At 38.7% G+C, this 24,281-nt stretch overlaps 1 protein-coding gene across 1 annotated transcript in view; it reads right to left on the bottom strand.

Moving 5' to 3' along the window:
- The window catches only part of l(2)05287 (WD repeat-containing protein l(2)05287), a 62,252-nt gene extending 44,773 nt beyond the window's left edge, over positions 1 to 17,479 (bottom strand). Inside the window, exons 1-6 of the mRNA XM_076188496.1 lie at positions 17,342 to 17,479; positions 13,317 to 13,407; positions 5,900 to 6,004; positions 5,099 to 5,311; positions 3,786 to 3,886; positions 3,025 to 3,206 (exon numbers count right to left, since the gene is read on the bottom strand). Coding sequence (XP_076044611.1) covers positions 3,025 to 3,206; positions 3,786 to 3,886; positions 5,099 to 5,311; positions 5,900 to 6,004; positions 13,317 to 13,407; positions 17,342 to 17,451 — 802 coding nt within the window. The 5' untranslated portion in view covers positions 17,452 to 17,479. The remainder of the gene's footprint in view (positions 1 to 3,024; positions 3,207 to 3,785; positions 3,887 to 5,098; positions 5,312 to 5,899; positions 6,005 to 13,316; positions 13,408 to 17,341) is intronic.
- Between the last annotated feature and the right edge of the window lie 6,802 nt (positions 17,480 to 24,281).

The following is a 24,281-nucleotide window of genomic DNA, read 5'->3' as shown; positions in this document are numbered from 1 at the left end:
GTGAGGTAGCCAAAAAACAATGGCATAAAAACCACTCCCACCCATTCCATCCTAACATAATCCACTCCCATTTGCCCCCCTCCCTCCTTCTTATCTTGGCTCCCCCTGGATGATGGGTCACCCCTGCATCTCACCCATTGCCCTGGGTCAGAAGCAGTGTAGCAAGACACTGCACATCCACAGCAAGGCCACTTTATTTAATTGGCAACCACCCTCTCCATCCCCTCATACAGAAAAAGAGAAAATGGGAAGAAATCCCTTCAGGCTGTGTCAAAATACCATCCACACATACTCCCTCACCCTCCATCCCCCACCCACTCCTTCAATGTATCACTATCATCATCCATACACAACCATTCTCCATTCACCCCTGCCTTCCTCTTTCCTCAGCAGACATTCCCTCCTTCCCAATGCCCCTTTTATCCCATCCATCTCATCCTTGCCTGCCCCTTCATGTTCACTCCTTCCACACATCTTTTACAAATCTTTCTTCACTCATTCTTTCCATGTGTCCAAACCATCCTAATACTCTTTCATCAACCCTATCTCCCAACTCCCTTTCTATCCCCATTCTCCACCTCATCTCCTTGTTTTTCACTCTATCGAGCCTAGTAACCCCTATTGTACTTCTCAGGCACCTAATCTCAAACACATTCAAACTCCTCTCTTCCTCTTTTATGTTCCATGTTTCTGCCCCATACAGTGCTGTTGGCACAACCACTCCTTCATACAATCTCCTCTTAGCATCCATTCCCAAATGTCTATTTCTCATTACACTTTTTAATCCCCCCAACATATTTACTTGCTTTTCTCAATCTACATTCTACCTCTACTCCTCCCTTCCCCATCACATACTATTTCCTCCAGTCTCTCTCCCTAAATACTCACTTTCAATTTGCTGCCACACTCTCCCCTTGTACTTCTCATCACCTTACTTTTACCCACATTTAGCTTCAACTCACTTCTTTCGTACACCTTCCCAAACTCTGTCACTAACTTCCTTAATCCCTCCTCTGATCTTCCCACAAGCAGTGTTGTCAGCAAAGAATAACTATTCAAATACATAAAATAATAACACAACCCGGAGAGAATTGTAAACTGGATACTAAAAGTATGTATAGATGAACCAACAGACAAAATATATATAAGATAATAGATTGCTCACTCAAAGAAGGAAAGATACCGCAAGACTGGAAAAATGTCAATATCATGCCAATATATAAAGGGGGAACAAGGAAGACCCAACAAACTATAGACCAGTCTCCCTTACAAGTACAATAGCTAAAACTTGTGAGAAAGTCATCAAAAGTAGATTGACAAAACATCTGGAGAACAATATACTAAATCCAAGACAATTCAGTTTTTGACAGGAAAGATCATATGCCACAAATCTGATCTGTTTCTATTCAAGGTTAATAGATATAATGTAAGAAAGGGAAAGATGGGCAAACTGTGCTTTCCTGGACTTACAAAAGGCATTTGATAAAGTACATACATATACCAAAGGCTTTTTCCCCCTTACAAAGGGGTGTAGCCAAAAAGAAAAAGGCATAGAAACCACTCCCACCCATTCCATTCCCCTCCACTCTCCTCCCTCCCTCTTATCTTCTGCTTCTTATCACAGCTTCTGACCCAGGGCTTATCTTCTGCTTCTGACCCAGGGCAGTGGACAGGATGCAGGTATGACCCGTCATCCAGGAGGTGCCAAGATTGATAAAGTACCACACAAAAAACTATTAAGGAAGTTCGAAACAACAGGAGGTACACACAAAAAACTATTGAAATGGATGGAAGACTTCTTGCATGGGTGGAAAATGAGAGTGGTGCTCAGAGATAAAAACTCTACTTGGGAAGAAATGATAAGCAGAGCCCCATAGGGTTCAGTACTGGCTACGATGTTTGCTATACAGTAAACCCTCAATTTAACAGACGATATGGGGACTGGTCTGTTGTTATATCTGAAGATCCATTATAACCGAGGATCTGTTATATCCTATGGAAATACTGGACAGAACAGTTATATCCCAAAGTTTGTCCAGTATTAGATATTAGTAGGGGGGGTCGCCGATTTAATGAAGCGGCCTTGCTGTGGATGTGCTGTGTCTTGCGACACTGCTTCTGACCCAGAGCAGTGGACAAGGTGCAGGGATGACCCGTCATCCAGGAGGTGCTAAGATAAGAGGGAGGGTGGAGGGGTGTGGAGTGTATTCAGGGATGGAATGGGTGGAAATGATTTTATGCCTTTTCCTTTTTGGCTACCTCCCTTGGAAGGGGGAAAAAGCCTTGGTATATGTATGTAGGATTAAAAATTACAGTAAACCCTCAATATAACAAACAATGTGGGGACAGGGGTCTGTCATTATATTCAAACATCCGTTATAACCAAGGATCCATCATTATAACGGATGAAAATCCAATACAGCAAGGGTTTGTCCAGTCAGATTTTTTGTCTGTTATATCGAGGGTTTACTGTATATGTAAATGACATGGATGAAGGTGCAGAAAGTTACATTAACTTCTTTGCAGACGACGCAAAACTACTAAAGAAAGTACAGAAAAATATTGTGAATCTCTTCAGAGACCTGGACAAGATCTGGAAATGGAGTCAAAAATGGGAAGTGAACTTCAACATTAAGAAATGTAGTATAATGGAATTTGGGAGAAAAAAAAATTTATCAGAACAATATAAAATCAGTGCAAAGGACCTTTAGTATATGTAACACTAAAACCAGTAACACTATACTAAACAAATTTTATCTTACCACTGACATCATTATGGTTAAAAAAACTCTCCTTAAAACCAATACTCTATCAACACATAACCATGGCATGAACTAAACATGTTACTAATACCTTTAATATAAAACAATATCTTACAGGCCCTGCTAAATGCAATAACACCAACAAACATAAATGATGTAATCCAACTTCATCAATGTATCAACAATAACGTTATAAGATCATGGATATCATCCTGTTTCCTAAGTAAACAAATATCTTCAATGTGTGCAAGAATCAACTCACCTGTTGCAGAAAAGGCTAAATCTGCAATGGGAAGAGTGTGCCAATGTAACGTTTCTTTAGTTGGATTTTTATCAATAAAATTGTACCACAGCAAAATCCTGCCTGTGTTGTCCCCTGTTGCAAGAATATGTTTGGTGGGGTGGCTGGCAATACACGTGAATATTCGTGTGCCTCGCAAATGCCTGCAAAAGAGAATGTGCTAATAGATTGTAGACAAACAAATGATTACTCAAATCTATTGGCTATTAAGGAACAGTAAGACAAGTTATTGAATGGCCACTGTCCACCTTTAAAACAATACCAATACAGTGTCAATGCCAGGCCATACAATCAAACTGCCCCAGATGGAATTGCCACACACAAGACAATGGACACCACATGCTACACTTTCCTAAAAACCTTACCCAGACAATATAATATCTCTTTCTTGAGTAACTTGTGACAACCTGGGAGCCATGGTTCTCTCACAGTAGAAAGGTAGCAGATCGACTGATTACTCTCAACTCTCACACAAACAATATCTCTTCTCTAAGTGACTTATGGTCCTGACTGGCAGAGGATACCAGTTTCCTGGACACTGCAGGTCTTTGGCAAAAGAGATTACATGCAACAGATTGATTGATTAACACACCTTTTCAAACTCAGTCACCATCTGCTTCAGTTTCTCCTCACAATCAGCCAAAAGTGCAGTGTAATCCCAAACAACAACTGCCTCAATTCCCATGTCTGTCCACCTACATACAAAAATAAATAGTACTTACTTCCTTAGCTGAATTTTTCCATTTACAGGTTCTAGGGATTTTAAAACCACTCCTTCCCCTTGCAGAGCAAAGACATAGAGACCATCAAAGGAAATGGCAATCTACAAGGAAGAAAACATTTCACCTAAGTAAAATTGTGTGTGCAGATTCCAATGGGAGCCCTGAAAACATAAATACAAGTATATTCGTTATAACCACTCAATATGATGCCCTTACTTTCTCTTGCAGGAAACCCATGGCAATAAGGGAACTATGGCCCAAAAGTCTGTCAGTGAAGCAATATTCTTTCTTTTTAACCCCTTCCATACGGTGCCGCACACGTAGGCGTCATGGACTTAGATCTCGGTGGCAGCAGCCAATGCCAGCCGTACGACGTGTCGTAATAATACTCGCATCATAAAATATAGTCACCGCTTATATCGATCGTTCTCTCTTCACCCGTGAATTTTGATAACCATAGAAAATGCGATTACAAAAGAATTAGAAAGAATGTCATTATGGAGGGGCGACTACAATAAATATAATCAAGACGCCGATATGGCAACCTCGCGAATACACTCGCTCCCCATGACGCCTACGTGTGCGGCACCGTATGGAAGGGGTTAATAACCTGGGTGCATGCCTTGACTGGCTACCTTTTTATATCGGGGAAAAAACTTTTTGGCATATAGATCTATCTATGGTGGAAATGTAGAAACACCAGACTCAGAAGTACGTAATTCATTCCTGACGTTTCGGGTCCCAGACAGGACCCAAAACATCGGGAATAAATGACCTACTTCTGAGTCTGGTGTTTCTACATTTCCACCATCATGGTTCCCGGACTCCAGCTTTATTATTACAGATCTATCTATCTACATGCCAAGGCCTTGTTTCCCCTTATAAGGGAGGTAACTAAGTTAAGGCATGCACACACTCCTGTCCACCACCCTCATTTCCATCTTATTTTAGCTCCTTGTGGATGAAGGGTCATCCCTGGCTCCTGCCCACTCCCCAGGTCAGAAGTAATGAAGCAAGAGACAGCATATCCACAGTAGGGCTGCTTCACTTGCACAGCAACACCCTCCTCCCCATCCTGTCATGTGCAAAATAGAGAACATAGGGAGAAATCCCTTCAGGCTGTCAAAACATAATCCATACACAACCATACTCCACTCAGCCTATCCCCTACCTTCCTCCTTCCTTACTAAACACACATTCCCCTCATGCTCAAAGCCCCTTTCACTCTATCTATCCATCACCCTCAGCCATCACCTCCAAACTATTATTAATAACTATATTATCATTACATAATAATTTCTTATTATACATACCTTATTAACTCCTACAGCAATATCATTAAGGATAGTCTTCCCCACCATATTATGATAAGGTGGATTTACTTTTATAATTTCTCCACAACCTAATGTACAGTCCTTTAATACCATGAAGAAAGAGGGTTGTTTTGGAATCACCAAGAAAGATGTTACTTTCTTGCTAGGAGTGTCTTGATTTTGCACACGCTTTTGGATTAAAATTTTATAGCTCTGGAATCAAAAGATACAGTAAAATGACAAACATTTTGTACAACTTTATCTATAAATTGTATATTATAGCAATTGGTGTTACTTAAGCATTGTATATTGTTTAAGAATAAACTGAATTCAAGATGCCTACCAATCTGAATTAAACAAATCTTAAATCTTCACTATTTAAAAGCATTCTATTTATAAAAAAAATTCTGCTGAGCAAAAGTTATAAAATGCACCAGATTGATAATATTATATATATATATATATATATATATTTATATATATATATATATATATATATATATATATATATACACACATATATATATATATATACACACACATATATATATACACATATACCAAGGGCTTTTCCCCCTTACAAGGAAGTTAATCAAAGACATAAATCCACTCCCATCCATTTCACCCCCACATACTCCACTCCCATTCACCACCCCCTCCCTCTCTCTTTTCTTGGCTCCTCCTGGATCATCCCTACATCTCGCCCACTGCCCTAGATCAGAAGCAATGCAGCAAGACACATAATGCATAATACATAAATAATCAAACAAAAATTTCTCCCCAATCATAATTCATCATTACCTCCTTTCTTAACCCTTGTGCAGGATTCCAAAGAAAAACATTGCCATCCACATCACAGGAGTAAAATTCATCATCTTTCTTCATATGAGGCATAACAGAGACCACCTTTAAAAAAGAAAATAAATATATGAATTAATCAAAGACAAATGAATGAAGAAATAGCAACAAATACAGCTTGTAAATAATTTCACTAAAACCCCAAAGTCCAAACAATTTTCAAGTGAAAGCAGCACCACAAAACTCAATTATTGCCCCTCCCACCTTGACACCTTGTGAATAAACATTCATCCTTGTCCCTTGCCACATTATTCAGGTCAAAAGCAATGCAATGAGGATCATGGGAAAAATTATAAATAAATAGATTAATAAAAATATCAAAAAAATGTGTATCCATGGGACTATGACAGGTACCTGATTGCGGTGGCCTTGCATGAGAGACAGCAGTGCTGCCCCTTTTCAAAACCCAGTGACTCTTTCACCTCCATCACAAGGTGCATCCTTGAGGGGCTGACACTTGGTCTCCAGACTGAGCCTAGGATCTCTCTCTATCAGCTTCAACTGTATTTCTTACACCTTTTCACACACATAGTGATGACAAATGGTGACTGCCACCCTTCTTCTATTACTTTCAGCCCGTGACACAGAAACCATCCCACACCAATACAACACTGGCAACAGTCCAAAACTTCCTCCCAAGAGAGATATGGGAGAGGACTCAAGGACTGTTGCCAACCAATTTGGGGTCACAAGTTTTCCACACAGTGAAACTTTACACAACAATTAATTATATACATACATACATATACCAAAGGCTTTTTCCCCCTTACAAGGGAGGTAGCCAAAAAACAAAAGCATAAAAACCATTCCCACCCATTCCATCCCCAATACACTCCACTCCCCTCCACCCTCTACCCTCCCTCTTATCTTGGCACCTCCTGGATGACGGGTCATCCCTGCATCTTGTCCACTGCCCTGCATCAGATGCAGTGTCGCAAGACACAACACATCCACAGCAAGGCCGCTTCATTACACCAGCAACACCCCCTCATACAGAAAAGGAGAAGATGGAGAGAAATCCCTTCGGGCTGCGCCAAATTTTTCTCACACATACTACCTTACCCACCATCCCCCACCCATTCCACCTCATGCAACACAACATCATCCACATACAACCATTCTCCATTCACCCATCTTCTGTCCACTCCCATCCTTCAGACTTTCCCCCTCTTCCCCAAAGCCCCTTTTACCCCCATCCATCCATCTCATCCTAGGTTGCCCCCTCATGTTCACTCCCTCCACATCTGCCTTCCATACCTCTTTTACTAGTCTTTCTTCACTCATTCTTTCCATGTGACCAAACCATCCCAACACTCATCCACCCTATCTCCCAACTCCCTCACCAGCCCCGCTCTCCTCCTCACCCTCTCATTTCTCACTCTATCCAGCCTAGTAACCCCTATCATACTTCTCAGACACCTCATCTCAAACACACATTCCAGACACCAAAGTGAAAGGAAGTGCTGCATTTGAGAGCGCCTATATAGCAGTTTATTGCCAAAAACGAAGGAAACCTATTGTTGTTATTGTACGCGATGAGTAAGCTATGGTACTCGAGTGGCCAGTTAAAGTAATCCAGTTCTTGAAATAGGTATAGTTTTGGCATAATGGAGAAAGAGAAAGAAGAAAGAATAACAAATGAACCAAAAAAGAGAGGACTAGATGTAAGTATAGTGGAAAGTCTGAGAGGTGTCATCCCCAAAAAACATTGTTTGATAGATCCACCAAGGAAAAAAACAAAGGTGGGAAAATAAAAGTTTTTCAGGGTTTCAAAGAAACCCAAGTGAAATAGGTAAAAGCTTAGGTATAGAGATATTAGTTATAGTAATGCATTAAGAAATCGTGAAGTAAATGACATGATGGAAGAAATCATATTTAAAATTGGATTACCGAGCTGTACTTAAAGAACTGATTAATTAGCGTAAGATTAATGAGCAAACACTTAAAGAATTTGGTGACCTAAAGAGCGAAATTGAAATCCTCAAAAGAGAAAACGAAAGAATGAAAAACAAGGGCAAAAATAAAAATGAAGAACTGAAAAAGGAGGTCAAAGAACAATTACAAGTAGTGACCAGTAAGGTGGAAGAGTCAAAGAAATATACCTCACTGAAATAAAAAATCAATGGAAACAAGAACAGGAAAATAAAAAATATCCTTTTGTGAAATAGTACAAAAACAGATGGAGGAAAATACAAAAGAATCAGTTATAAAAGTAATTAAAGAAAAGGAAAATTGGGTGAGAGATACAGTTGACAAAGGTCCATGGTATCCAGGAAAAACATATGTATAGATACCAGAGAGAAAAGGAGATGGAAATAGCTAAGGAAATTTTGAAAGAAATACAGGATGAAGGACAAAATTTCGATAAAGAAATCAATGAAATCCACAGGATAGGCAAATATTCGAAAGAAAAACAAAATAGACCGCTGAAAATAAAACTAAGAACTCAAATGATAGTAGAGGAGATATTACTGAGAGCAGTTAAATTGGCAAACAGCGAGAAATTCAAACATATATGGATACAAAAGGAAATGAGTGATGAGGAAAAAGAGAAAGACAAAGCTCTCAGAATTGAAGCCAATGATAGAAATGAGAAAAGATCAGAGACAGAAAAAAATTAGTTTTTTTGGAGAGTGTTGGACTTGAGACTGAAAAAATGGTACACCAAAAAAAATGGAAACATAAACCAAAAAAGAAAGGATAATATGAAACTAAAAGTGACATACACAAATATTGACAGCATAATCTCTGGAATCAATGAACTAAATTACTATCTAGAAATGGAAAAACCTGACATCATGGGAATTGTGGAGACAAAACTGAAAGGAACTATATCAACACACATAGTGGGACAAGGTCTATACAACCACTGGGTGAAAAATAGAACAGACAAGCAGGGAGGTGTCATGATAGTGACCAAAAAGGGTCTCAATGTGACAAAGATAAATGAAGGCCAAGGCAATGTAGAATTAATTATGATCAAAATTGTAAACCAAAAGATGAATGGCAGAAAATTTGTAGCAGTATATGTACCACCAAAAACACAGGCTTGGTCAGATAGCGAACATTCTAAATTACTGGAAGACACAATGAATGTGCTAAACAAGACACTGAAAGAGGGTGGTAACATAGTAATTATGGATGATAATCTGGGAAGAAATGATAGTACAAGGGGGAGAAGATCACTGGAGCAACATGACCATCGAATACACCCTAACACAATGGGTTAAGGAAAATACTTGATATAGAAACAATGAGGAACCGTCGAAACTAGACTTAATATTAACTTCTGAACCAGATATTGTGAACAAAATAAGAGTATAAAACGCCAATTGGAAAGAGTGACCATATATTAGAGTTTGAATTAAAAAAAAAACAGAAAAATGTAGGTAGGAATGATAAGCATAGAGAAGGAAGATTGAAGTACAACAAAATGGATTTTGAAAATCTAAAAAAAAAAAATCCAAAACACTAACTGGGACAAATTCTCTAAGGAGGAAACAAAGATGGAAGACAAATGAAACATATTCAGAGAAAAGTACAAGGAATTGACAAATATGTACCAAAAAAAGAAACAAATAGAGATTTATATAAAGTGTTGGTATAACAAAAGGTGCAGCAAGGTTAGAGACAGAAGAGACAAAGCCTGTAAAAGATGGAGAAAAAAAAAATGGCAAACATATATAAAACTTAGGAACGAATATGTGAATATATACAGGGAAAAAAAAAGAAATTATGAAAAAGATATTATAGACAAATGTAAGGATCAACCTAAACTCTTTAACAGATATATAAATGAAAAACTAAAGGATAAACACAAAATAGTGAAATTATGCGGAGATAAAGAATATATAGATGACACAGAAATGGCAAAAGTCATGATTAGACATTTCAGGTCAGTTTTTATAATTGAGAGCTCACAATTTTGGGAAGATTGAAAACAAGAAAGATCACCCAAAATGAAAGAAATAAAGGTAACACAAAAAGAAATAAAAGATCAAATAAAAAACCTAGATGTCAGGAAATCGCATGGACCAGATGGAATTGCAAATTGGATACTGAAAGAGTGTATAGATGAACTGACAGACAAACTATACAAGATAATAGACTTCTCACTCAAAGAAGGAAAGGTACCGCAAGATTGGAAAGATGCAAACATAGTACCAATATACAGTGAGTCCTCCTTATATGGTAATTCTTTAATCCGGTAAGTTCACAGTTACGGTATTTGATAATTACTACCCTTGATTCTACTTACGGTAAGAAAAATTCACAGATACGGTATCCGTTCGTGTTTTGAAGAGGAAAGAGCAGGGAGAAGGTGCGTATGCCATATCCTATTATTACAAGTTATAATGGGTTCGGTATACGGTAATTTCAATTTGCAGTAAGGTTTTCAGGAACGCATATGTACCGTATAACAAGGACTTACTGTATAAAGGAGGAAATAGGGAAGATCCTACAAATTTCAGACTGGTATCCCTTACAAGCACAGTAGCAAAAATATGTGAAAAAGTCATCAGAAATAAATGGACCAAACACTTGGAAGAAAATAAAATAGTAAAACCTAAACAATTTGGCTTTAGAAGTGGAAGATCGTGTACCACAAACCTAATTTGCTTTTACTCAAGATTAATTGAGATAATACAAGAAAGAGATGGCTGGGCAGATTGCGCCTTCTTGGACTTGCAGAAGGCATTCAATAAGGTACCACATAAAAAATTAATAAAAAAAAAAAAATTGAAATACAGTGAGTCCTCCTTATACAGTAATTCTTTATCCAGTAAATTCACATACATACATACATATACCAAGGCTTTTTCCCCCTTACAAGGGAGGTAGCCAAAAAGAAAAAAGCATAAAACCATTCCCACCCATTCCATCCCTAAATACACTCCACCCCCCTCCCTCTTATCTTAGCACCTCCTGGATGACGGGTCATCCCTACACCTTGTCCACTGCCCTGGGTCAGAGGCAGTGTCACAAGACATAGCACATCCACAGCAAGGCCGCTTCATTAAATCTACGTCCCCCCATGCAGAAAAGGAGAAGACGGGGAGAAATCCCTTCAGGCTGCGTCAAATTTTTCTCACGCATACTACCTCACCCCCAATACTACTACAGTGACGCTCCTCCCTAATCCCTCTATACACTCATTTAAATCTATCCAAAAATCCTCCCTTTCTTCTGCACTCTTCTCACTACCAGTCCTATATGCACTTACAAAACCCACATCTACTTTCCCACTTTCACCTTCATCCACATTAACCTTGAAGAAACCTCATTCCATTCCACTACATGTTTAACCTACTCTCTTCACTTACTAGTATAGCCACCCCTTCTCTCCCTCATCCTCTCTTCACTCCTGAGAACTTCCCAACTACATTCCCAAACTCACACTCGCCCTTCCCTCTAAACTTAGTTTCACTCAAAGCCAACACATCCATCTTTCTTCTCACAAACATACTACCTATCTCTTCCCTTTTACTCTCATCAGTACAACATCCACACACATTAAAAGACCCAAACCTTAGGGTACTGGTTGGAAAACTCCTAGACCCTCTTATGCCTTTACTTTTTTTTAGGAATGTCCCCTGTGGGGCTGAAGGGAGAAGGATGCCTAATCCCAATCCCTGTCCCATTTTTCTCACCTCTTACGATCCAAGTGGGAGTACTTGGTGGCAGCATTCTATCACCCACCAGGGTAGGCAAAACAAGGAAATGAATATTCAGAGAAATGTTACAGGACAGCAACAAGGGGTTGAGGGACAGCATACTGGAGGGACAGTAGCAGTATAATAAAAGTGTCATCAATTCTCTGTGAGCAGAATCCTCCTCTATCACAGACAAAATGATGTGTGGCTCTGGTCCATAGGGGTGCCCCATATAGACCCTAAAGTATCAACTGCATGCTACTTTGCCACAACAACATGCAGCCAATACCCCAGACAACAATTAATCAATCAATTAAAAATTATTTAATTTAGTAGTAGCGACAATAGTAGTTAAGTGGACTGAGGACTACCGTATTTTCCGGCGTATAGTGCGCGACTTTTTTCCGTTGGAAGGGCCTAAAAATGGGGGGTGCGCGTTATCTGGTGGTGCGCATTATCTACGGCCTACGATAAAAATTCTGCAGCTGTGTGTGTAATTTTTTTCACAACAACGTGACGATGTTGGCCGTCACAAAGTCGGGACAGCACACTTCTCCGTGACGTTCCGTGAGAACAAGAAGAACAGCCATGGTGACATGAAAGAATACGCCAGCATGGGCTACCGTATATAAATATTTATACCATGAAACATGATCAATATTCATGATATTTTCCCATGTTCACAGCATCCTAGTTTGAATTTTTATGTTGGCTTTGTTGCTTCACTTTAGATATAGTACAAATTCCGTTGCGGCCGTTCATAAACTCGTGTCAAACACCTGACTACAACACCCTCTTTCGGGAGTTATATTAACTAAACGTCACCTCGATGAGAGACTGTCCTATTTCACCACTGTCATTGTAGGTTCAAAGCTAAAACGAAACAGTTTGTAGTTTGTTTCAGTATTAAATAAAAAATGGTAAAGACGAATTATTTCCTCAAGATATAAAATGAATATTTTCTGTAAAAATCCCGAATTTTTTCTGTATATTCTACTTTCAATACTTTTTTTAGATCATATTTCCTACAAACTATTTAAGCTACAAAGTAATAAGGGACCAACGCACAACATCAGTCATATACCGGTACATGTAGTTCCGACTTTTTCTTAGTTGTGTCCTGATTGATGCCTAAACTGACACTTAATTTAGTGACAAATCAACAGATTTCCCAGCGGTGGCTCTAGCCAATGAAAAATACTTCTCCATGTAACCTCGTTCACATGATATAAATACCGAGGTAAAACTGCGTTATAGACAAATACGATCGGGCATGCGCGTTATACGTCGGTGCGCGCTATCTGTGTACTGAGATAACGAAGTGCATGGGTGCGCATTATAACCCGATGCGCATTTTAAGCCGGAAAATACGGTAATGCCAGCCACTATGAGGCTATGGATTTCCAGTCAACTATCAATCAATCCATTGCCCCTGGTTTCTTTTGTAGAAGACCTGTGACCTTCATGTAACTCTCAACAGCCTGCAAGAGGGACCATAAGTCACTCAGGGAAGATATATTGTGTGCATATCTAAGAATTGTTAATGTGGCATAGTACAAGGTTGTGTTTTCTGTATGGTGTTTGCATCTTGAGTAGTTTGAATCTGTGGCCCAGCCTATTCTGTGTTGGTACTGGTACAACCAAAATTTTTAGGCAACAATTGTTAATATTATCCACACAAACTAGTCACTTTGATCTTGCCTTACCTCTTCTGTGTGACCACTAAGTTCCTGCAAAAGTTCTCCACTTGCAAGACTGAAAACCTTGATTTTGCATCCTGATGGAACAAGGATGTATCTGCAACAAAGAAGATAATATGAATAACTTCAATACAAGATGTATTTCTATGAAATTTCCCAATCTTCATATAATTTCTAAACAACTTCAGTAAGGTATGCATCCAAACCTTCAACAATCTCAGATACTCTCAGAAACAAACTGGAAAGATGAGTTAAAGGAAAAATTCAAAAGTAATTAGAAATTTTCTTGGACAATGACTAAAGTGTTAGCAGAGTACATTCCTCTCAGGAAAAACAGAATGAACCTATCCAAGAGGATTCCTCATGATAGAGGAATCCTGATAAAAGAGGAAATATACGACAAGAAATTTTTTAGCAGCAATAAACACACAATACCAAGAGAAGCTGACAAGAAAACTGGAGGAAATAATCAAAGACCTTGGACTCTCACAAGAAAGAAAAAGAGATGAATTTATGGATGTTTCAGTGATTCAATCAAACATCAAATACTTTTTACTTATGCCAAGAACAAGGATGTCAATGACAAAATTGAAATTATGAAAATAGCAGCCACTGCTGAAAAATTAAGAAAACAATTTAAGGAAAGGCTCAGCACATCACTGCAAAGCAAGAAGACTGAAGACCCTACAGAATTCTTCAGGAAAAGAACAAATGAAGAAAGCGAAATGATATTGACAGTGCAATGTTAGAGAGCTAAACACATCTTCAACTGCAGGCCCAGAAGGCATACCAGCTATCCTGATTAAGTAATGTAAAAAGGAGCAAGCAGCTCCTATATACGAGTATATGATATGGAGAAAATCACTTGATACAGTTATTCCCAGAATCCATGAATTATGAGGTTATTTCTCCCATACACAAGGGTGGGAGCATGGGTAATGTGAGCAAATTTTAACCTGTAATGCTGAATCTTTCATTGTGAAAGCTTTCACAATAAATCTGAAACCCATTAGTGGAAATTTTCAATCATTGGACTATTCAACAGTGGCCAGCATGGATTCTGAAAAGGATGGTCATGCTTATCACAACTGCTGACACACAAAGAATTCCAGGAATTTATACTTGACAACTTTCAGGAAGGGAACAAGATGGATGTGGTCTACCTGGATTTTGCCGAGGCAATTGACAGGGTGGGTCATTAAGTATTACTGCACAAACTCTCTGCCATGGGGATCATAAGAAACCTGGGAACAAAAAAATCCATAGTTTCCATCACAGGTGCATACAGAAAGTATCAGTAAATGCTGTTCCTTGCTCTTATCAGTGACAGATACAGCTGTCAAACACCATCACTTCATTCTTCGCTGATGACACCACAATAGCAAGGAAAGTGACACCAAGTTGCTACAATAAAATCTTGACACAATATACTGGTGGGCTGCCAAAAACAATATGTTTTTCACTGAAACCAAGTTTCAGATTCAACAATATGGCAGTGACACCACCATCAAAGAACATACAAGCTACAGGACCACACAAGGTCCTATAACTGCCAAAATAACTCCACAATCTGGGGGGTGACAGTTTGCAGCAATGGCAGGTTCAATGTACACATTCCTAACATCGCTAAATCTGAAAGAGGGCTGTCTGTCAGCACCTGGGACAAGGAATGACTTATAGCTGTGGAAGAGTGTGTTGTCAAAACTTGGATACTGCTGCTAGTTGTGGAGCCCAATAAATACTGGTGAAGATGAAGAGCTTAAATTAGTGCAGAGAAATTACACCAGTAACATCAAATCACTGTCTGGTAGAAGCCATTAGGAATGCCTGAGACAACTGACACATTACCCACTCTGCCATATACAGCTGCCAAACTGGAGGTCCTTGTGCCTCACATCAGCATAAAGTTGAGTCTCAACAGGACAAGAGGAAATGCTGTTATAATGAAAGCCAAAAGAGCAACTGCCAAAGCCTCAAAACACTCAAAGATGACAGTTTCAACAGGACAGGGTAAAAACTTTTCAACACCCTTCCGCATTGCCTTTGAGATATGACAGTTTGCAGTGTAAAGTTTTCAAATACCATCTAAATAACGTCCTGCAGAAGGTCAAGATACACCTCCCCTACTGTCACCTACTTGGTCCCACTATAACAAATTGTTCCTATGGCAACACTTCCTGCAGCTAAGGCAAACAGTCCAAAATCATCACACAAGATCAAAGAAAATATAATACTTTTACACAACATATCAAAATAACTAAATATATATTATCATAATAAGTGACAAAAAAAAAAAAAAATAGGTTTAGTTAGGTTAGGCTAGGTCAAGTTTGGTTAAGGTCAGTCAGGTTAGGTTAAGATTAGTTTGATAAGGTCAACACGCAGTTTTATTCATTCTTATGTTTAAACTATGAATTCAAGAGGCAGATTAAGTATAGGGAGTAACTTGCAATAATTATTAAGATGTAAAGTTGTTGGGGTATTTTTTTTAGTTTCGACCATGGGCACAATATAGCAATAGAAAATTTTAATTTTGTAAATTAAGATGTATCAATGTAATATGCAATTTTGTGGGCGGAAATGAAAATAAAAAATACCTTGCTACAAGCAAATATGCTAATGAACGAAGTTGGTAGCATAGGGTCAGGACCCCATCTTGTCGTCTGTCAACTGACGGCCTCGGTACTTCCGACAGTACCTCGCCAGGTACATTTTCTTGAAGGAATGTTATGGAGCGGAGATACATGCATTCCTTCAAGCTGCAAGAACTTTGTATACCCCGCAAGCTGAGAGAGTGGTTGAAAAGCCCGCCAACGTCTCTCACGACGACGACAACGAGTACGAGCCGGATGACATTTAATTTGCAGGTAATGATTTATTAAACACAGGTTAGGTTAGGTTAGTTTAGGTTAGACGAATTTATCATCCTTTCATTTCTTCGACATCAGCATCTATCATAACAAACATGGCGTACCATTTGTCCAACACGACTTCATTACTTACGAAATCTGTTTTAGCACCTTTTTTGTTTTTATTTCCGCTCACAAAATTGCATATTACGTTGATACATTATAATTTACAAAACTAATAATCAATTTTCTATTGCTATATTGCGCCCATGGTCAAAACTAAAAATTTACTGTTGTTGGCACTCCTGGAGGGATTGTACTAAAGGCCGACAACTGCTGACATCTGCCAACAAGTAACAACCCACCCAAAAGCATCAACAACCCAGTTATTGTTCCAAAGTTTTATTATTCTGTCAACTTACATAATATATTCAATAAAAGTACTCTGTTTAATCCTGAGTCATAAATTTAGTGTCAAAAACCAGAATGATGCAGAGGGATTGTGCCACCATCTTTGAGGTAATTCACAGCTGTTTAGGGACCTCAACATTAAGTGGCATAGTTTTGTATCTACACAACACAGAGTTTTTACTTCGTTGGTTGTCAATACTGCAAAAATGGAAACATCTCATCCTGAATCTCATTTATTAATTAGAACTGATATAGACTTGAAATAAAATTACAAGAGACCTCAAGATTTCCAGACTACATAAGATGATAAGGCAGAAAGTATATCTGAATATCATGGTGTCAAACTCATAATGACAGACTGAAGATATTAGATAGGAAAAGGACAAGCTGCCATTGCAATACATAAATATGAATATCTATCACGACCTCTGGAGTGCCGAAAGTTACCGAAAAAAATTGCATGTTTAACATGCAATTTTTTTCGGTAACATGATGTTACTCAGTGCTGGCTAGCATTTCCCAAGCTTTCACCATTATGAATTTAGGTAGTACCAAACAACGTTTGTATGAGCTTCAAATTAAACAAATTTACTACTGTGAGTAGTTACTTGGTCATAATATTTATAGTTATACTCCTAGATTTCCTTTTGCACACTTGTAAGTTGGTTCAAACCATCATGATCATCCATGGAGTTGGACCATGCATATAAAACTTAAAAGACGACACCACCACAGAAATTACCACATATTAACTAAAATGGTAATGCTTACTTCGAATCTGATGTAAAACATGGTTTTGCATTAACTATCGAGCCCCAATCTTTCCGTGAAGTTTCCAAATACGTTTTTTGCTCTACAAACACGTGCTCTTCCTCTGCCATACCGATTTCGTCTACTGTTTACAATCAAACGTTGTTTGGTACTTTGGTTACTTAAGTGAAACTTTACGGGGTTACATTTCGACTTCAAGTTCGCCTAATGCTAGGGAATTATGTAAAAATAAAAATTACCTGTTGTTTCATTTACTGTATCGAATATATATTGTTTTACGAGGCCTATTTCATAATGATAGTAGGCGTGTTATTTGAAATTCTTGTAGGAAGAAAAAAATATGAAAAAAAATCCAGATCTTATCATCTTGATTACACTCGTTTAGATAATCTACAATTATTTAGACATGACATTTAATTATCAGTGTATTCATTTGAAGATAAATAAAGAAAAATGTGCATTTGAGTTGTTTTGGCTTTAGTATTTGGAAGTGAAAATGGAATGAATTATTATTATTGTTCCTGAATAGGTTTCCCTCATCTGAATATTTTGTTGGCAATAAACCAGCGCTTCTACGCTTAGGAACATTATCGCACTGAAGAGGTATTAAAGGAGATATTTAAGGAAAATAATAGAAAGGAAATATAATTTTTTTTTTTTTTTTGGGGGGGTGGAATGTAATTTCTACGGGCTTTGTTTGAGCCTGTGTGGTATGTGTTTATGGAAGATACACCTTGCAAGAGATAAAGTAGGATGGTTTAGCTTGTCAGAGGAGCATGGAGGTGGGGGTGATGCAGTGAAATAGAGAGGCTACAGCTATTAGGGCGGTGACGGCCACTATAATAGCTGACGGAGCTCATAGGGGCTCTGAAGGCGGCTCACAAGTCCTTCTAGGGACGCCGGTTGTCTCCGTCTGAAGAAAGAGGTGGCGGGGCAGTCGCTTAGGTAGTGAAGGAGGTCGGTATTTTCGGCACGGCAGTGGTTACACTGGCGGTCTTCTACGGTGCACCTGGGATTCAGTTGCCAGAAGCAACGGTCCTCGAGACGCAGCCTGAAGAGCAGAGTTTCTACTCGTCTGGGAGTGGAGCGGGGGAGTACTAGGGGTTCATATGCCGTCACCCTCTTGTACCACCTCGCCCGTTGTGAAACCTCTGCCTCCAGACTGTGTTGGAGGTGATTCACCTTGGTCTTTGGAACACGTGTTGGACTCGTGATCGACAGCTATTTCCTTCCCGGAAGAGAGCTCAGAGTTCGTATGACCGATCTATGGGTAATGCTTTGACCTTACACGCACACACACACACAACTCCCCGCCCACGAGAGTTGGAGTAACGACTCGAAGCGCAGCGATACTGAAATAATTTCAGCCCTGGGCAGGATTCGAACCAGGTACCGCCGGTACCGCAATACTGACAGTCTGGGACTCTACCAACCGCGCCACCAGGTGCCACTGGGTGCATGCTAATGCCCTGGTTCGGAGTTTGAGCTGGTTCCTGCTGGGGGGTGGGGAACCTGGACGTCGACCCTGGGATGCTGGCGAGCAGCTACGGCTGCAGCGTCAGCATGATCGTTGCCATGGATACCAATGTGACTCGGCACCCAGTTGATAGTGACGCTCCGTCCCTTGCGGTGTAATTTGTGCAGGAGCGCAAGGATACTGGTGAGTAGGTGGACATTGTCTCCGGGCTCTGCGTATTGCAAGCAGCTCATCAGGCTCAGAGAGTCAGTGTGTATAACCACGGATTTGGAGTGGGAACTTGCGATGACCGGCAGCTGGATCACTTTATCCGGGGTGTTTTGGCGAGAGGGTCGAGTACCTACTGCCCGACGCCACGTTCGGCTCAGTGCCAACTGGGCATGATATACTGTGTTTTGGAGCGTGAATTTTCCAATTGTCAGTTTACTTGAGAAATGTAGTATGATACCGGAACAGGAGTTGGATGCAATTTTAGGGGTCTTGTGAGATAATTAATAATTTGGAAAGGGACAGATCATTCTAAATAACCTAATTTAAATTTAAGGTGGCTAAAATAAGAAATGGTAGACGCTCAGGGATATGGAATGACGCTGGCTCTCCAACAAATAATAAAATGAAAACAAATGGTGATGCATAGGCAAAAAATTATTAAATATAATAAAAAAACGTGAAGACACAATAATAATAATAATAATAATAATAATAATAATAATAATAATAATAATAATAATAATAATAATAATAATAATAATAATAATAATAATAATATAACATATTGAATAAACTGAAGCCAATTAATAAGTTGAGACATTTTGTAATGTTACAGGGACCTTTGTTGGCTCCCAGTATGAGTGGCTTGTGAAAACAAAACTTTGGGTGACAAGGTGAGATGTCCTGACTAATGGATGAGAACGTGTACATTATTCTCTCCTAATAGAGGAAATCGAGGATGCTTAGACTCAATAAGGCACTATCAACCAATTGGCGTCAAACTCTCACAACAAAATGCTGAGGAGAAATGGGACTCGAGTAACTCTAACTTACCTGAGAAGGTTTAGCAAAAGCATAAAGAAGTAATCACTGGATGTTTTAAGACTTCCAATGCCTTTACTAAGTGAAGGGAAAAGTAATAGCTGAATGGCCATCTTCCGGAGCCGAAAAGAAAGGGGTGCTTACTAGTCTGCATATAAAGGAGAGGCCAAAGCCTAATAGACAATGGGAAAACACTAGATAGTGTGTCGCAACGCCGAAGTTGTGACACTGCGCAGCGGCGCATGATTGTCCACGAGGACAGAAACGCTGGTAAAGACCATCTTACACGGGGCTGCTTTGACGCTAAACGCTAACTTATTTACTCGCTACTGAAACGCTAGACGTGAGAGGTAAATTTTAACATGTTTAACTTTACCGCAGCGTCAAACTGACACAACGAATTTATTATTTTAGTCGCTAGCAAATTAAGACCTTTGTCCAAAGCGAATAAAACCAGCGCCGTGTAAACGATGCTTAAACTGCAGTTCATAACAACAGGAATGCACAGAAAGCCTAGAAGAGGTCTGTGTTGGGAGAGACAGACAGTGATAGACAGAAAGAAAACAAGAGAATACTTACGTAAAGAATATAACAGAGAATATAAGAAAATACAAACACACATACATATATGTACATACATACATACATACATACATACATACATACATACATACATAAATGAGAGAAAAAGAAGAAAAAGAGACAGCAATAGCAATCCTAAAAGAAATTCAGGATGGAGACCAAGATGCAAGGAAAGACGTAGACGATGCATATAGTATTGGTCACTATTCTAAGGATAGAAATCGACCCCTAAAGATAAAACTAAGATCACAAATGGTAGTAGAAGACATATTTGAAAAAGTAGGTAACTTGGCAAGGAGTGAAAAGTACAATAAGATATGGATAAAAAGAGAAATGAGTATTGAGGAATTAGAAAAAGATAGGACACTAAGAGATGAAGCAAAGAAAAGAAAAACGCGAAGAGAACGGAGACCGAAAGCAAGGAATTCTATTGGAAAGTAATCGACATGAGACTGAGGAAATGGTACATCACAATGGGGGAACCAAAGACAGAAAAAATGGAGAAAGAAGAAAATTAAAAGTGGCCTATACCAACATCGACGGATTAAATTTCAGGACTGAATGAACTTAATGATTACCTACTAGAAGAAAAACCAGACATAATGGAAATTGTGGAGACTAAACTAAGGTGTGAAATGCCATCCATCGATGTTGGACATGGACTATACAATTACTGGATTAAAAACTGAGACAAGAAACAGGGAGGAGGAATCATGTTGTTGGCAAAGAAAAACCTGAATGTGAACAAAAATTGCGGAGAGCAAAGGTAATGTAGAACTTATCATGATAAAAGTCGAAGACAAGAACATGAAAAGCAGAAAGTTTGTGGTGACTCTTGTGCCCCCCAAAACGAACGCTTGGAAAGAGAACGAGCATACGAAAATGCTAGAAGATACACGGCAATCATTAAATGAGACAATAATGGGTGGGGGTAATCTGGTAATTATGGGGGACTTCAATTGCAAAGAAACTTGTTGGGAGAACATGACAGTGAGAGGAGAAGACTTGTGGGGTAATGTACTACTGGATATGACCATGGAATATACAATGACTCAGTGGGTCAGTGAAAACACCAGATACAGATATGACGAGGAGCCGTCGAAACTAGATTTAATATTTACAACAGAACCTGAAATTGTGGATAAAATCCAATACAAGACACCAATTGGAAAGGATGACCATATACTCATTGAGACTGAACTAAAGGAAGAAATATACATGGAGAGGAATGAAAAGCATAGGAAAGGAAGATTGATGTACAACAAAACGGTCTTTGCAAAACTAAAGAAATTCTTCCGGAATGCAAACTGGGAAATTTCTTACATGGAAGAGACAAAAGTGGAAAAGAGATGGGATATCTTGATGGATAATTACAATGAAGGGGTGAATAGGCACGTACCAAGACAGAAGCTAGAGAGAGTGTACATTAAATGCTGGTTCAACAAAAGATGCAGTGAGGCAAAAGATAGAAGGGACAGAGCTTGGAAAAAATGGAGAAAAAAACTGGAAAATGGCAAGTTTATATAAACTATAGAAATGAGTATGTTAAAGTGAGAAGAGAGGAAAAAAAAGGAATCATGAAAAGGATATTGTAGATAAATGCAAAGAGCAACCCAAGTTATTCTATCGATACGTGAATGGTAAACTTAAAAACAAACAGGAATGGTGAAACTACGCCAAGGGAATATAGAATACACAGAAGAATTAGAAATGGCCGAAGTCATGAATATTCACTTCAAATCTGTCTTCACTAGAGAGAAAGCACAATACTGGGCGAATGAGCGAGATAACAATAACACAAAAAGAAATAATGGGACATCTATCAAACCTTGACGTCAGGAAATCACATGGCCTGGATGGTATTGCAAATTGGATTCTAAAAGAATGCAAAGAAGAACTAACAGACAAAATAATAACATAATAAGTTGCTCACTTAAAGAAGGAAAATACAAAAAAACTGGAAAAATGTTAACATTGTACCAATATATAAAGGAGGAAACAAGGAAGAACCAACTAACTACAGGCCAGTCTCACTAACAAGCACTATAGCCAAAATTTGTGAGAAAGTCATCAAGAATAGATGGGTAAAACACCTGGAAGACAACAATATAATAAACCCAAGACAATTTGGGTTCAGACAAGGAAGATCATGTACCACAAACTTAATATGTTTCTACTCAAGATTAATAGACATAGTGCAAGAAAGGAATGGATGGGCTGATTGTGCCTTCCTGGACTTACAAAAAGCTTTTGACAAAGTATCACACAAAAAAATAAAATAAAAATAAAAAACTGGAACATACAGGGGCACAAGGGAACCTACTAAAATGGATGGAGGACTTCCTGATTGGTAGAAAGATGAGAGTAGTGCTCAGAGAAAAAAAAAATTCAGGTTGGAAAGGGGTGATCAGTGGAGTACCGCAAGACCGCAAGGATCTGTATTGGCTCCAATAATGTTTGCTATTTATGTGAATGACATGGATGATGATGTGAAATGTTACATGAGCTTCTTTGTAGACGACGCCAAACTGTTAAGGAAAGTAAAAACTGAAAAGGATTGCGAATCACTGCAGGAAGACCTGAATAAGGTATGGAACTGGAGTCAGAAATGGGAAGTGGACTTCAATATTAACAAGTATAGCATAATGGAGTTTGGAAAAAGCAAAAATAGAATATCAGGACAATATAAAATTGGAACCAAGGAGGTAAAGAAGGAGAGTTCCGAAAAAGATTTGGGTGTAATTATCTCAAACGACTTGTCCTATGATAAACAGATAAACAAAATTGTCGGAGAATCCTACAACTTGCTAAGATCAATAAAAGTGGCATTTACATATTTAGACGAAGAAATTATTAAAAAAAAAAGTATTGGTCACACTGATAAGGCCTAGACTAGAATATCCGGAGACATTGTGGTCACCCAGTATCAAAAAGGATATAAAGAAAGTAGAAAGAATCCAGAGAGCAGCCACAAAAATGGCACCTGCACTTGCAAACTTGTCATATGAGGAGAGATTGGCTAAACTGGAGTTACCGACTCTGGAGCAAAAATGAGAGAAAGGTGACCTATTGACCATCTACAGAATCATGAAGGGCACAGAAATACTTGACAGAGAGGACTTATTAAACAGGGACAAGAGAAGCACAAGAGGACATGGAAAAAAAAAACATAGCTATAGAAGAGAACTGAAGAAAAACAGTTTTCCACATAGAGTGGTGGACACTTGGAACAAACTGGACAATGAAATAGTGTGCGCAAAAACCATTCATGAGTTTAAGAGCAAACTATACACTGCGAGATACAAAGGCGGTACACCACAAACGTAGCTCCCCTTCCTGCAAAATACAAGTGGGTAAATACAACTAGGTAAATACATACATACATACATACATACATACATACATACATACATACATACATACATACATACATACATGCATACATACATACATACATACATACATACATACATACATACATACATACATTATCACGACCCGAGTGATGAAAATTCTTATAATACTTCAGCCGGTTGGTTTTTACAACTCCAAGCTTGGCTCTCTATGTCTCTTTCGCCCTATGAGGTACAACTACCTCCCCCTCTTGTCTCTACGGCCCCTTCCTGTCTCGTTAAACCCTTGCCTGAGTTAATTAGGTAGTAAGAGATCAGTATTGATTATTACCATTCTGGACCTCTCAAGTGTGATATTTATCATAGGATGTATTAGTTAGGAAAAGTTATATTTATCATAGGATGTATTAGTTAGGGAAAGTGATATTTAGCCTAGGATGTATTAGTTAGGGAAAGTGTTATTTACCATACGATAAATGTTAGATCGTTGAGAAGT

Source organism: Oratosquilla oratoria, chromosome 7, assembly GCF_046742065.1.
Source record: "Oratosquilla oratoria isolate Oo_2021 chromosome 7, ASM4674206v1, whole genome shotgun sequence".
NCBI lineage: Eukaryota > Metazoa > Arthropoda > Malacostraca > Stomatopoda > Squillidae > Oratosquilla > Oratosquilla oratoria.
This window is presented reverse-complemented; position numbering and strand designations above follow the sequence as displayed.